At 43.0% G+C, this 15,518-nt stretch overlaps 2 protein-coding genes across 15 annotated transcripts in view; one reads left to right on the top strand and one right to left on the bottom strand.

Annotated features, from left to right (window-relative positions):
- Smc1b (structural maintenance of chromosomes 1B) overlaps window positions 1-3,746 on the top strand; it is a 78,899-nt gene extending 75,153 nt beyond the window's left edge. The window contains exons 24-25 of the mRNA XM_006980295.4: window positions 1,756-1,866; window positions 3,350-3,746. Coding sequence (XP_006980357.1) covers window positions 1,756-1,866; window positions 3,350-3,502 — 264 coding nt within the window. The 3' untranslated portion in view covers window positions 3,503-3,746. The remainder of the gene's footprint in view (window positions 1-1,755; window positions 1,867-3,349) is intronic.
- A 1,850-nt stretch (window positions 3,747-5,596) lies between these two features.
- Window positions 5,597-15,518, bottom strand: part of Fam118a (family with sequence similarity 118 member A) — a 30,390-nt gene continuing 20,468 nt past the window's right edge. For 6 of the 14 annotated variants that reach the window (XM_076556497.1, XM_006980274.3, XM_076556496.1 and 3 more), the window contains 4 exons: window positions 12,754-13,039; window positions 11,029-11,061; window positions 9,544-9,627; window positions 5,597-6,898 (listed from right to left, as the gene is read on the bottom strand). In XM_076556497.1, the coding sequence (XP_076412612.1) occupies window positions 6,879-6,898; window positions 9,544-9,627; window positions 11,029-11,061; window positions 12,754-13,039 (423 nt within the window). In that variant the 3' untranslated portion in view covers window positions 5,597-6,878. The other 8 variants (XM_076556498.1, XM_076556491.1, XM_076556487.1 and 5 more) reach the window with 3 other exon arrangements.

Below are 15,518 nucleotides of genomic sequence, written 5' to 3'. Positions count from 1 at the left end.
TCAATTTCTAATAGAACATTTTTGTTCTAGTTTTATTCTGTTGCTGTGACAAAACCATGGCCAAGAACAACTTAGTGGAGAAAGGACTTATTTGGATTATACTTGAGGTCACAGTCCATCATTGAGGAAATTAGGACAAACACTCAAGCATAAGCTTGAAGAAACCATGGAGGAAGACTAGGCCATTTGATGGTTTGCTTGCCAAACAAAATAAAATGACAAAATAAACATACTATAAGACAAATTGCTAAACAGTCTTATTAATAAAAAACCCACAGCACAAGGCCCTGGGTTTGGTCCTCAGCTCTGAAAAAAAAAGAAAAAAGAAAAAACCCAGAGCCAGATACTGGGATGAAAACTGAGAAATCTGAAGAATAGGACAAGCCACAGCCAACCTGACCTTACTGACTCCTCAGCCTCCAAAGAGACAACTTCTTGTATATCCACGCCTATATGCCTCTCTGTCCCTGCCCTCTTACTTCCTCTCTCCACCCAGCTCTATCACTTCCTCTTTCTGCTCAGCTCTATCACTTCCTGTCTGTCTGTACAGACCTCCAGACCTTCATGGTTAGTGCTGGGATTAAAGGCATGTGCCACCATGCCTGGCTCTGTTCCCAGCGTGGCCTTGAACTCTCAGAGATCTGGATGGATCTCTGCCTCCCAAATGCTAGAATTAAAGGCATGTGCTACCATTGCCTGACTTAAATATAGTGGCTGGCTTTTTCCTCTGATCCTCAGATAAGCTTTATTGGGGTACACAGATAAAATATCACCACAACATACCACTCAACATTCAAAAGTTCAAAACTTGCCAAGTCCCTAAGATTGGTCTGGGTCAGAGTACACTGGTCCTAAATGCTCTGAATTCAGAATAACTATGCTTCTGAAGTACTATCTACAGTGAATTAATGAGATAGGCTAAAAATAAAAAAAACCACATTCACAGAAGGGACTCTGGTTTTAGAGGCCATGGCAGTAACCATGATGCAGGAATGGAAGTCTTGGACTAGAGATGTGATGTGATGGTCTGTATATAAAATGCCCCCACATAAAGGTTATGGCACTGGGAAGGGATTTTCTTCAATTGAGCTTAATAAAGGAAGCTCTTAAGAGGGCAGGGCCTTAGTGGAAGGATGTTAGGTGATTTGAGGCATGCCCTTGAGGATTCTAGGACCTCCCTCAGACACTTCGCTTCTCTGGAATTATAGGTGTGTACCACCACACCCCAGTTATTTTACTTATTTTTTTGGAATTGAGCTTCCCGAAGGAGCTAGAATTCATCTTTAACTAAGACTTGATTATGAAATCATATACTACACTTTCCACATTTTCCCAATCTGTTTTTTGGTTTTTCGAGACAGGGTTTCTCTGTGTAGCTTTGCGCCTTTCCTGGAGCTCACTCTGTAGCCCAGGCTGGCCTTGAACTCGCAGAGATCCGCCTGCCTCTGCCTCCCAAGTGCTGGGATTAAAGGCCAATCTTTAAGCTTTGAGTTATCAACTCAAAATTTTAAAAACTAAAAAGAGCCGGGTGATGGTGGCGCATGCCTTTAATCCCAGCACTCGGGAGGCAGAGGCAGGCGGATCTTTGTGAGTTCAAGGCCAACCTGGACTACAGAGGGAGTTCCAGGAAAGGCTGCAAAGCTACACAGAGAAACCTTGTCTCGGGGGGTGGGGGTGGAGGGAGGATCATTATTTCCAGAGCCCAAAGGAGGCCTTGCCTTGCTGGTGAAATGTGTGCTTTTTATTTCCTCCCAGGTTTCAAGTTACATCAAAGAGCAGAGTCAAGAACAGTTTCAGATGATAATCATTTCCCTGAAAGAGGAGTTCTACTCCAGAGCTGATGCACTGATAGGCATCTACCCAGAGGTAAGAGACACGGGGCAAGGATAGGCCCCATAAACTCCTTCGACCCTGCCAGCCTTGGGATTCCCTTCCACATCCATATAGTCCAGATGCTATTGGCTTTCTACAGTGGGTCATTATAAAACAAATTATTTTATTTTTGGTTTTTTGAGACATGGTTTCTCTGTGTATTTTGGAGCCTGTCCTAGAACTCGATTTGTAGACCAGGCTGGCCTCGAACTCACAGAGATCCACCTGTCTCTGCCTCCCGAGTGCTGGGATTAAAGGTGTGCACCACCGCTGCCTGGCATGATGTTTTTTTAAATATTTATTTATTGTATAGTGTTCTGCTTGCATGTACACCTGCATGCCAGAAGAGGGCACCAGATCTCATTACAGATGGTTTTGAGCCACCATGTAGCTGCTGGGAATTGAACTCAGGACCTCTGGAAAAGCAGGCAGTGCTCTTAACCTCAGAGCCATCTCTCCAGCCCACCAAATAATTTTTAAAGAGTAAGGTTTAAACTTTACCTGACACAGAGAGATTTAAGACATTTTAAGAGAACGAAGAAAATTAAAACTGTAGTTCATGGCCCAGCAGATGGCTCAGCAGGTTCGCACTTGCTACCAAGCCTGTTGACCTGAGTTTGATCCTCCAGCCCCATGTTATAGAGGGAGAAAACCAACTCATCCCTTCCACACACATAAGAGTAAGTATGTGCAGTTAAAATATATATATATATATATATATATATATATCTTTAAACAGCAGGGTAGTTTAAAGATAGTTGTGTTTTGCAAAACAGTAGTACATAGTAACATAGAACAGACTGTTAATACTGTGCTTTTCCTTTCTAACTTGTGAATATTTTATGCAAACATGTACTATATCCAAAAACACTCAGCACTCCAAGGGGTACAGGAACTTTTACAATTTCAAAAACACCTGTCTTAAAGCCATTCAAACAAATACTTAGGTCAAAAACTGAGCTAAGGCCATTGAGATGGCTCAGCTGGTAAAGGCACCAGCTGCCAAGCTTGACAACATAAGCTCCATCCCCCAGACTCAGGAGAGAACTGAGCCCTGAAAGTTGTCCTTTAACCTCCTCACCTGTACCCTGCAGGCACACACACATACACAAAATAAAATCTTTAAATAATTAAAGACCTGAGCCAAGGGAGTAGAGGAACAATTCAAGACCTTCAGTTTTTAGGCAATTCCCCTTTAAGTTAAGATAAAAATTAATTTACCAAACCCAGCACCTATGAGCCAGAAGCAGGCAGATTTCTTTAAATTTCAGGACAGCTTGGTCTATGTAGTGAGTTTCAGGACAGTCAGGGATACATAAGAAACCCTGTCTCAAAAACAAACAAACAAACAAACAAAAAAAAACAGGATAACTAATCCCTTTTAAATGCAAATCAAGATTAACTAGTGACCTACCTCACTTTGAAAAATAGCTCTCCTGTAAACTGGAGAGCTAAAACTGGCCTCCCTCCATTTCAGCACGATGAATGCATGTTCAGCCATGTGTTGACTCTGGACCTCTCCAAGTATCCAGACACTGAAGACCAAGAAGGCAGCAGGAGACACCGGAAGCCCAGAGCATCACGAGCATCCCAGTCCCCACAGTCCCCCCAGTCCCCACAGTCTCGCTAGAAATGAGAATGCCTGTACCCTGACCCTGTGGAGGTTAGGTCAGTCTCTGTTTAGTCCCATGTGTCATGGAAAAAATTGCTACAGTTTTAATAATACAGTTATAGCCCACTCCAGTTAAGGGGTGCTCAGCCCCATTCCAATGGAGGTTTCCTATGGCAGCAATGAATGAAGTGTGTGCTTTTCTATTGTTTGTTTGTTTTTTAAGAACTTCTGTTTTGAAATAAATTGGTTATAAAATTTTGAATTCTGCAGCATCTTTACTCTGGTCTTGCCTTGCATTTATCTTTAAGGGAAACAGCTGGTTTGAGGTTTTTATTTTTGTGGTCCTGGAGATGGAACTCAGACCCTTGTATAAGTGTTCTACCACTGAGTACCTCCCCAGCCTTGATATATGGGAAATTATTTCAGAGGGAGTGTGTGTCAGTACTGAGAACAGGTAAAGTAATCTCACAAGTTTTAAAAGCAGAAAACTTCTGAGGGTGAAAATGAGTCATCTGCTTTAGTACAATCCTAATTTTTCTAAATCTAGTTTATCTTAAGGATGTACAGAACTATAAGGTGTTGCCTAGTAACAGTGACTTAACGTAAATGCTACTGCATGGAAAAAGGAATGTGGACAGTTTTCAGCAGTGTTTGTTCCAGTTTCAAAGAGAACAGGAGGACTCTGCAGAGCTTCATGGAAGTCTAATTTGGTCCAATTGCTGACCCAGGAGCTGCCTCATGAAGCCATGGTCACTTCTGAATAGAACTTGTTTCTTGTACACAGAACATGCTCTGTGCCTACTTAGTGGACTGAGTCACAAGATTTAGTTCCACCACAGTATATACACACAGATACAAATACACAAAAAATAAAATGTAGTAAGGTCATTGAACTATACACCCCCCAGAAAAGCAAAGATAGCTTTTCTATATAGTTATGAAATACATAAATGCTACAATTAATAGTCAATTTGCCCTGAAATAGCCCTGATATTAACTTATGGGGAAAGTGGGTATGAAGAGGGCTGTATAAAGCTCAGTCTACTGTGGAAGGAGGCTCATGGTGTACATGGAGGTAAAAAGCTTCTTAGCTTTAGGGAGCTCCAGAGTGAAGATCTCAGGGTATTCTCTCAGCTCCAAGGATGTGATGTGCAGTACCCAGTTAGGACAGGATCAGCAGACTTCTCGAAGATCCAGCTTCCAGCTTTAGTGAGGCTCTAACAAGGTTCTCAGGTGGTTCATATGGAATACTTGACTCTTAAGCTCTGGGAAGTAACTACCAGAGAGGGCCAGAGTTTGTCAGCTAACTTTGTGTTTCTCACTAATAAAGTGAGAAGCAAACACCCTGTGCCTAGACTGTTTCCTTCTAATACATGAATCATTGGAATAAAAGAACATTCAAAACATACCATAACAAAAAGACTGAATGTAACTATATTAGTTCGTTATAGCAAGAAAACTCAGATCCTTCAAAGGTCTGACACTAAAGCCTCTGATGGGCTCTAATTTGGTTTGCAATTTGTATTCTGCTTTTATAGCCAGCAGAAAATAATTTTATATATAATTATATGTAATTTGTATACAATAATATATAAATATAAACAATGTGTTGGATCAACTTTAATATTTAACCTATCTATCCCTGATAGCACTTGGACTTTGAAAATGTGTTTAAAAAAGAAAAAGACTCACTGCTGAACCTGTAATCACATTTAACAGGCTGAGCAGGACTGCCATGAGTTGGAAGCCAGTCTGGCCTAAAAGGTAAGATCCTATCTCAATATAATCATCATCATCTTTCTGTTGAGGGTCTATACATATATGAGTGCAGGTGCCCACAGAGTCCACAAGAAGACATTAGATTCCCTGGGTGGTTGGGGGCCACCTGATGTGGATGCTGGAAACCAAACTTGGTCCTCTACAAGAGCAGTATGTGCTCTTAACTGCTAAGCCATTTCTCTAGCCCCCAAAACCAATTTTCAAAAATCCATGTTTTTTTTTAATTAGACATATTCAAAAGTAATCATTTGCTTGATTTCACAGTTCAGTGGCTAAACATTCTCATTGTATATTACCTCTTATCATAATTAAAGAAAAATTGAGCACACAGGGTTGACTTTAAAATTTTATTTATAACCAGTGACATAAAAGATTTATTTTCCACACTTAAAAATGGAGGGGTAGGTCTTTAGCCTTTTCTGGCTTCTCCCTCATTCCTGTCTCAACCAATGTTTCCTGTTCTTAATTATCCCTGTTCCCTTGGGAGCTACAGTGCCATCCATGCAATGTCATAGGCAGGGCTCGGCAAGATATTAAAGAGCTTGACATATCAAAGATCAGTAGCCTCAAATGAGCCATGCAGGACCTGTTTCTAAGAAGTCTTCCTTTCAGGACCACTCTGTATAACGTGAGCCTTTGCCATAGTCCCTCTCAGAGGAACTTGGCATGTGCAGTGCTCTGAGCATGGGTGTTTCCCAGAAGTAAACCTTGAAAGTAGTTCAAATGTGGCAAGCCCTTTCAAAGAATTGCCTACCCCACTCAATGTAAATAAATCTTAATATGAACCATGGGAAGAGAGGAGAACAGAAAAGATGGGCCTTATCCTAGAGAAATAAGACTTGGAAAGCTTAGAACTTAAGATCTGAAAGTGTAAAGCTTGGTCTTGTGCTTTCCTTTGACTTTCGAACTTCTAAGTCACAAAGTGGATCTAGACAGCACTAAAGACTTTGAAAGAGGTCTTCGGACTCTGGACTTAATACTTCCTACCAGGCAGTCTACCATTTCTTTGGAACAGAAATTACTGAAATGTCACAATTCCAAAGAAACCCAACTGATCTAGTTATCCCTTTAAAAACAACCATTTTCACTAGTGGGTTCAACGCCTCTACTATCCACTCATTCTTTACTATTTAACAATGAAACCAACACATCTTTAAAAAACTTTCTACTGTAAAAGATGTTTCTACATAAAGGTATAAAATATAAATGTTTATGTCTTATTTTCTCTTTGGCAACTACTGTTGCTTGGACAGTCTTCACTCTCCTCCATGTATCAGGAAAAATAACACCCTGACATAAGAAAACATGTCAAATGGGAAAAGGGAACAATGCCAGGTACATTCTACCTCCCACCTCCCAATTTGGTCCCTGAGGTAGCTGTCCATTAATCCTTACAGAGTATACCTGAAGTGTGTCCATGTCACCTCCTGAGCAGCTAAGCACATAGTGGAGCTCTGTCATTCAACCACGAAGGCCACACACCCACATGGCTCTTCTGGGGTGTGTAACAGTTCTCTACTGAGATCCATATGGAGTCCTCTGTACATTCCTCATCACTTGGGCATGGCACTGTGGTTACAGAAGGCTGGTTTTCAAGGTTCAAGTTTTAAAATCTTCAAGACCCTCCAGCATCATCTGTTTAAGCAAAAGAAATACCAAAGTGTTTCAGTTCACTAAAAATTCTATTAGGATTTCTGTTTCACCAACTACCTCACATGCTGAAAATTTTAAAAACCTTCCATCGGGAACAGTAACTAACCACTGTCTAGAAATGGCCTTTCAGAGCTATATACTACCAAGGACCAGGTACAATGTAGGCATGTAAAGACCTATGGAAAATCTCTCCCCATGCACTTCAGTGCGGTTTTCTCATAGAATCAAGACAGCAATTTTCAGCACACATGTAGTAAAAGCCTGTTTTAAGTATGGATAAGAATGAAGGCTCTGGTGGTGGTAGTAGTAGTGCCAGTAGTGGCACACGCCTTTAATCCCAGCACTTAGGAGGCAGAATTAGCAGATCTCTAAGTTCAAGGCCAGCCTGGTCTACAAAGCAAATTCCTGGACAGCCAGGGTTGTTACACAGAAAAACCCCCCGTATCAAAAAGAGAGAGAGAGAGAGAGAGAGAGAGAGAGAGAGAGAGAGAGAGAGAGAGAGAGAGAGAGAGAGAGAATGAATGAATATGCCTGCAGAAGTCAAAAGAAGGTGTCAAATCCCTTGGAGCTAGAGTTACAGGTGGTTGTGAGCCACATGGATACTGGGAATTAAACTCAGGGTCCTCTGCAAGAATAGCAAACACTCTTAACTACTAAGCCATCTCTCTCTCAAATCTAAAATGTTTAAGAACCAAAAAGTTTCAATTTGGGAGGAGTTCACATTAGGAATGCTCAAGCTCTGTCATAGTATTGATTAGACACCCACTAAGGAGTTAACTTTAAATATTTGTAGATCATCAGTATGCTAAATGTTCCAAAGCTCTGGGAAATTATTAGAGAAGAGTTACATAAGTATTTAAGAGTAGTGTTCAGGTGTATATACTTGTTCTCTCTCTCTCCCTCCTGCCCTCCCTTTTCTTCTTGCCTCTCCTCTCTGTTGTTCTGGAGACAAGGGCTCTTATATGGTCCAAACCAACCTCAATCTCATGATACTCCTGCCTCAACTTCATATGTGCTACAAGTGATTAGAGATGTATTCCGTGATGGTAAAGCCTGAGATTTTTCTTCTAGTAGGAAAATGCCTATAATCATAAATCTATCCAAAAAAGCTTCAGGATTGAGGTGGTAACAGATAATCAGAGCAGACTCTGGTCTCCAAAGATTTGAAAAGACTTATCACAGCATTATACAACAGATGATAGGAGCAAGGTTAAATAAGAGGACAATCTCAGAAACCTAATGTCACACTATTAAAGTAAGAATTTTAAGTTGGGCATTTTAAGTTTGAGGTCAGCCTGATTTATACATGGTGAGTTCCAGGCCAGCCATGGATACACAGTGAGAACTCCATCTCAAAACAAACAAAAATTTAGATGCTGGAGACGTGGCTCACTGTGCCTGGCATGCACAAGCCCCTGCTTTATATCCCCAGCTCCAGGCACTCAAAAATAACAGTAACATTTTAACCTAAGGACTGAAATATAATTTTGAGAATTCCTCAAAGTGTTTTAATAGAAATTGAAAATGAAAATTAAGACGCACTAAAGGGCCAGACAGTGATGGCACATACCTTTAATCCCAGCACTCGGGAGGCAGAGGCAGGCAGATCTCTGTGAGTTCAAGGCCAGCCTGGTCTACAGAGGCTACACAGAGAAACCCTGCCTCAAAAAACAAATACAAAAGAAGCATTAAAGAAAACATAAAAGACAGTGGAACCAATCCAAGAGACTCTAAGTAGCATGATTCCCAACATGAGAGGAAAAGAGAAGAGCAAAGAAGAAATAATTGCCAATGTGAGACAATCCAAAGTGGAAGAAAGGAATGCTCAGAAAATAAACATGTAACTGATAGTGAGCACACATCCTACAACTAAAGTCAGAGCCTCGGCCCACTAACACTGTAAACAAGTCGAAAGGAAAGACTACAGATGTCTTTAATAAAGGAAGTGCTTTTATTTTTACACCTTTTAGAATCCAGAGTAGAGGCTTCGCTTCCTTTTTATCCTGTGTCTAGATGCTTGACATTGGCAATATTAAGAGCTGGAGCTGGGGGTGTGAGATGGAGAAGGGAGATAAGGAGGGAGAACCCTTCAGAACCCAATCAGACTCAACCCCAACTCAAACCCCGTACTAGTAACCAGAGTAACTAGAAACACCTGGAGAAGGGAAGTAAAGAAAGGAGGCCATGGGACATGAGCAGTCAGCCAGGTCACCTTGCTTCTATCAATGGAGTCTACTGAGATGAGCAGTTGACAGTTTACAAGCACCTCTGTGGTAGAGATAACAAAAAGCAAGAGTCTGAAGTGGTTTCTTTAGAGATGTGGACACTCTGGCGGGTGGGGGAATACTCCCAAAATGTTCTGTCTGCTGACTTGGTATGAAAACGGTGTCTTTACCTCATGAATGCTCAACTGAGCCGATGCTCCATTGCTTGCCTGTTTTCCTTCAATTACATTACTTCAATAGAAATTTTGGGAAAACAATAGTGCCTCTGATGAGTAGTGTGAAAGGTCTGTGTGACTCTGACATGGTGTGTGCTACTCCTCCCTACAAACCAGGAGTGTTAACAAAGCACTAACTACAGAAACTACGGCTCTAAGATGGGTCCCACAAAACAATAATACCTACCAGTGTCTGACCGTCGGACTTTTTTTGTAATTTCAATTCCATTTTCTTCCAACTTCCTCTTCGCACAATCCTGACATGCATTACCTTTAAAAAAAAATTGTATTAAAAAAATTAAGAAATTTATAAAAATAAATTTTAAAAAATTTACATTAAATAGTCCAGGAGGAAGAAGGGCAGCATGAGGTTAACAGTTGGGGTGCTCTGAAAATTCACTTGTCTTCCTTGCATAGCCTTGAAATTGCCCATAAGTGGAAATACAGTTTGCCTACTTTTTATGGTGTAGATAGGAAGTATCCCTCAAACCCCATGGTTTAGGCTTGGTCCCCAACATAGAACCCCCAAGTGAGGCTGTTGGGGTAGTGACTAGATCCCGAGGTCTCTGACCCAATCAACAACATTGCACGGAGGTAGAAGCCTGGCTGGAAGTTCAGTCACTGGGGCATGACCTTGTCTCTTGCACTCACTCTGCTTCCCTCTCCTGTTACCCTGAGGTAAGCAGCTTTTGTCTGCCACATCTCTCTCTAGTCACAGGTCCAGAAACAATGGAGCCAGGTGACCAAGGACTCAAGCCTGAGAGCCAAGTATATTTTAAGTTGCTTTTCTCCAGAATTTTGTCACAGAAAGCCCATTAGGGAACTGGTGCTAACAGATGAGGGTATGGCTCTATCTGAGCATGTGCACCAGAAGCCTTTAAACCAATATGCAGGAGTGACTTACAAGTTTAGAGAAACATGTTAGGAAAAGCTTAGAAATAAATGCTCAGTGTTCAGAGGCCCAGGATGCTCATGTGAGCACAAACAGTAAGGACTGTTCATAGGCTCAGGGGAAAATGAGGACTCCAGGGGTTTGGACTAGAGGCCATTCATTTCACATTCTAGAAAACATTATTAATTAGTCAATTAGTTAATTAAAAGTCTACATTTTGTCCACGCCCTGAGACTTTGTGGGAGGTTGAATTTAAAAATGATACACTAAATAATCTGGTGAAGGAAACTGCAAGGCTGCATAGTATTCAGGCTGTGGCATGGGTATTACTAGCTGCTTTTTAGCCAGCTTCACAGTGAGAGTTAAAAGCAAAAAGAAGAGAAGAATTGGAAAACCTTAGAGTTCAGCCAGAAAAGTAGCACATTCGAAGTTAGGATTAAGGAAGGTGTGGCTGCCAATTAAGATTAGCACCAAAAAGCAAGCCCCATGCTTTTGTACCAAGACAACAAGAAAGATGCCTTGAGGTCTCTCAGAAATCAGCTGGGGCTATCAATCACAGGCTCAAGGGGGTAAAGCTACAATGTCAGCTTTGCTACAAGAGGATGGACTTCTGTGCCTTTACAGTGGCAGGGACCATCTGAAGGCACTGCCATCTATCCTTTCTATGCTACTTGGTAAGAACTTATCGAATGGAAGGGGCACTTTCATGACGTCACCAATGGTGATGAGTAGTAGAATATGGAAGCGAAAGTCGGGAGCAAAAGTAAAGATCTGCTTTACCCAGTAAGGTGGTGCTGTCCACTCGCTCAGCATCTGGGAAGAGAGGAAACAGTCAGCAAAGCCAAGACATGGAGTACTCTTCATCAGGCAAAAGCTACCCCAAGGTCGTCCACTGCTTGGGACAGGCTTCTGTGCCAACTGCGTCGCATGCCAACCATGGAGCCCTGCATGTGTCACCCCCTTCTTCACCTGGCAGGACGGCTGCAAGAACTCACTGCATGGCCATGGGACGCTATTGGAGCTGGCAGGCAGGCGCATGGAGTGAGACACAGTACCCAAACAGCTAATGCCACTTTCCCTGTCGGTAGGCATCCACATCCATCAGGAGAGAACACAAATACAAATGTCCTTCGTGACAGGTGGCACAGATGAAAACCTCAGTGACCTTTTACTCCTCTAGCAGCTCACTGAGTCTGTTCAGCTGCCAGGTCCTGGAAAAGGAGCTTCAATGGGGGTGGGAAGCAATTCAGCTGCTTACCCTAGACACCATGCTCAATGGGTGGGTGCTGCCTCCTAGGGAGTCAGGGCTGGGGAGTCTCAAGAGTTGGTGGGCAGGACAGAGATGATGGGCAGGATGAGGGAGGTCTCTGAAGATCCATGCACACAATGGGTACCAAGACATTTTTGTCTCTGTTGGTGCAGGATCAAATCCCAGCTCCAAAGTTCTGGCACACACTGGGCAAAACTCAACTCACCCAGCTGCTCTGAACACCCAGATGTTCAACTCTGAACATCTAAGCAGCAAAAGGTACTGATACGAAAAAATAAGGGCAGCTGGGCATGATGGCGCACGCCTTTAATCCCAGCATATGGGAGGCAGAGGCAGGCGGATCTCTATGAGTTCTGGACAGCCTAATCTACATAGTGAGTTCCAGGACAGCCAGAGGAAAATAGTGAGACCCTGTCTCAAAATAAACAAAATAATAATGGCAAAAATGTAAAATTTGTAATTGTGCAGGACCCTGCTCTACAACATGAATTCTCTGTTCCCACTCCCAGTAAGAACTGACAACAACCCTAATTGTACACCTCCTCCTAATTTAGCAACTAGAACGCCAGTGGCAGAGACTCATGGTGGCTGTACTATGTGCAGCTGTCCCTTGCTGGTCTCTGCTAGCCTCATTCCACCACGTGGTGAGCCTCTGGGTTTCCTGTTACCATGAAAGGTCAGGCAATACAGAACTTTCCATGCTTGCCATCATCCATGTTTTATAACATTGAACTCAAAGCCCTTAATTCCCTGGTGTAAAAGTGACTCAGTATTTCCCATGGTCGAGGTTTAAACTGGCACTCTTGTGACTCCCTAGAAAGGCCAAAGCACCAATGAGATGCTGTGCCTCACACAGCAGAGATGTGCTGGGGGGGGGGGGCGGGGTCAAAGCTACCTGAAGCTTTGTGTTTTCTGTGCTTTTCAAGGTTTAGCTTTTCCAGTGTAGTGAAGGATGAAGGTATGTATATGATATTCACATGATTAAGGTTTAAGTATTACAACCAACAGAACTGGCCTGAAATATGAATCAGTGTGTCCCACATTTGTGGGCAGAAGTCTCAAGTTCTACTTACAGATTGTCACTATTATACAGTCACCCCATTTTCTACTTTGAAGTTTAGAGGCATTAAAACTAACTAATTATTGGTAATTGGTAAGTCTTATCGGCTGAGAGGAGAAACAGCTGAAGGAAGAAGCCACGAATCATGTCAGGAAGTAATGACAGAACTCCATACCTGGACTTCGCTGTTTGCAGATCTGAGTGGCTAGGTCTTGCACGTAGCCTGGGAAAAGGTCAAAACAGTCCCCATAGGACACCACTTTAATTCCATGCAGAAGCATGTCTGCTTGATGCTTAAAGAAGTGGTCTTCGTTCTCCTTGAGCACTACCATGTAGTGCTCTAAGTCCACCTTGTTTGGCACCGAGTACAAGAAGAGGGCTTGGAATATCTGGTCACGCAGGGTCTCTCCACAGCCCACAAAGAGGAAGGACTTGGTTCGGTACAAGTTTTGCAGGACTTCCTGGGGAAAGCCAAAAACAAGGGAGACATCTCTGTGAGGACAGCAGGAGCTCACAGTTAACACAAAGTCACCTCTATGTTCATTTACATCCTATCCTGCACCCACCAGGCTTCCCAAGAGCCACCCTGAGGAGCTCTGAAAGGCTATGAGCTCTTGACATACTCAGGTCAACCCCATGCAGTGGTCTGTAACACTAGAGTTCAGCTAGGCTCAGATCCACCTCTCAGCTAGGACCAGGAGGAGAACCAGCAGAGCCGGGGTGCTGGCCAACCTGCCCAGCACGAACGCACCTCACAATGAGGACAGGCTACGGGACACTTATGGCTTGCCAAATCAACTCACCCAAGTCAACTCCTAGACTTACGTATAATCTTCAATTACTAAAACATGAAACAAGAACATTAAAATGTTTCCAGTTCTGCTGGATGTGGTAGCTCACACCTTTAATCCTAGCACTGCGGGGCAGAGGCAGATGGATCTCAATGTGAGAGTTCCAGGCCAGACTGATCTACACAGCAAGTACCAGGCCAGCTGGGGTTATATAGTAAAAAAGACCCTGAATCAAAAATTTTTTCTTGGTTCAAAACTGTATACATACAACACCCTGGGACTAATGAGTGCCTAGATGAACTGGATCCCACAGTAGGACAAGGGTAGATGAATTTCGGTGAGTGAAGGCAAGAGAGCTGTGAAGGGAACAGGCAGTAAGCCAAGCACAGATTCTGAGGGTCACTCAGAGGAACAGCAGTCACTGATTCAAACACGAAGCCCTCTCAGCAAGGCCTAACACCAGGACAGCACTTTCTCATGATGAGGGGCTCAGCAGCATCAACTCTGAGTCCAGAGTTGAGTCCAGAGAAGAGCTCTGGGGACCATGTACCTGATCCTAGGAGTGAGCACACAGACTCAGTCAGAGTTCTAGACAGCCTGCTACGGTGGCACATGCCTGGAATTCCAGCACTTGGGAGGCAGAAGCAGGCAGACCAAGAGTTCAAAGACACTTAGCAAGTTTGAAGCCAGACAGACAACATGAGACCCCATCTCAGAAATGGGGGAGGAAGGGTGGTGGCCAGGACAGAGGAGCTTGGCAACATATTGTCAGGATAGGGCTTTTCATATGACACACTTCACCTGGACATCTGCTGAGGACATCAAGACGGGCTTGGGGGTGCAGGGGTAGCGGGGGGGATGCTCCATGGTTAAAAAGGAGCACTGGGAGCTCTTCTGGAGGGCGCCGTTCAGTTCCTAGCACTCACATCAGGTGGCTCAACCACCTCTAACTCCAGCTCCAAGAGACCCAATGCCTCTGCTTCTACGGGCACCTGCACTCACTGTGTGTACACACACACACAAATCTTTGTTTAAAAAATTAAGAAGGCTGGGCATGGTAGCATGTTTAGTCCCAGCACTCAGGAGGCAGAGGCGGCAGATCTCTGTGAGTTCAAGGCCAGCTGGTCTACAGAGTGAGTTCCAGGACAGCTAAGGCTCTGTAGAGAGACCCTTAAAAAGTGAACAAACAAATTGAAGACCCTGACATTAATCCATGCACATATGAACACCTGGTTTTTGACAAAGGAGCCAAAACTATACAATGGAACAAAGAAAGTATCTTCAACAAATGGTGCTGGCATAACTGGATGTCAATATGTAAAAGATTACAAATAGATCCATATCTGTCACCATGCACAAAACTCAAGTCCAAGTGGATCAAAGACCTAAACATAAATCCAGTTACACTAAACTTAATAGAAAAGGGGAAGCACTCTTGAACGCATTGGCACTGGAGACCATTTCCTAAATAAGACACCAACAGCACAGACCCTGAGCACAACAATTAATAAATGGGACCTCTTGAAACTGAGAAGCTTTTGCAGGGCAAAAGACACAGTCAATAAGACAAAAAGACAGCCAACAGATTGGGAAAAGATCTTCACCAACCCCACATCTGACAGAGGATTGATCTCTACAATATATAAAGAACTCAAGAAACTAGACATCAAAGTACTGAACAGTCCAATTAAAAAATGGGCTAAAGAGCTAAACAGAGAATTCACAAAACAAGAACTACAAATGGCTGAAAGACATTTAAAGAAATGCTCAACATCCTTAATCATCAGAGAAATGCAAATCAAAACGACTCTGAGATACCACCTTACACCTGTTAGAATGGCTACGATCAAAAACACCAATGACAACCAATGTTGGAGAGGATGTGGAGCAAAGGGAACACTCCTCCACTGTTGGTGGGAATGTAAACTTGTACAACCACTGTGGAAATCAGTATGGCGGTTTCTCAGAAAATTAGGAATCGAACTACCTCAAGACCCAGCCATCCCACTCTTGGGCATATACCCAAGGAATGCTGATTCATACCATAAAGATACATGCTCAGCTATGTTCATAGCAGCACTATTTGTAATAGCCAGAACCTGGAAAAAACCTACATGCCCATCAACGGAAGAATGGATGAAAAAAATGT

Source organism: Peromyscus maniculatus, chromosome 20 (assembly GCF_049852395.1).
Source record: "Peromyscus maniculatus bairdii isolate BWxNUB_F1_BW_parent chromosome 20, HU_Pman_BW_mat_3.1, whole genome shotgun sequence".
Taxonomy (NCBI): domain Eukaryota; kingdom Metazoa; phylum Chordata; class Mammalia; order Rodentia; family Cricetidae; genus Peromyscus; species Peromyscus maniculatus.
The sequence above is the reverse complement of the archived record's forward strand: the minus strand, read 5'-3'. Positions and strand labels throughout refer to the sequence as shown.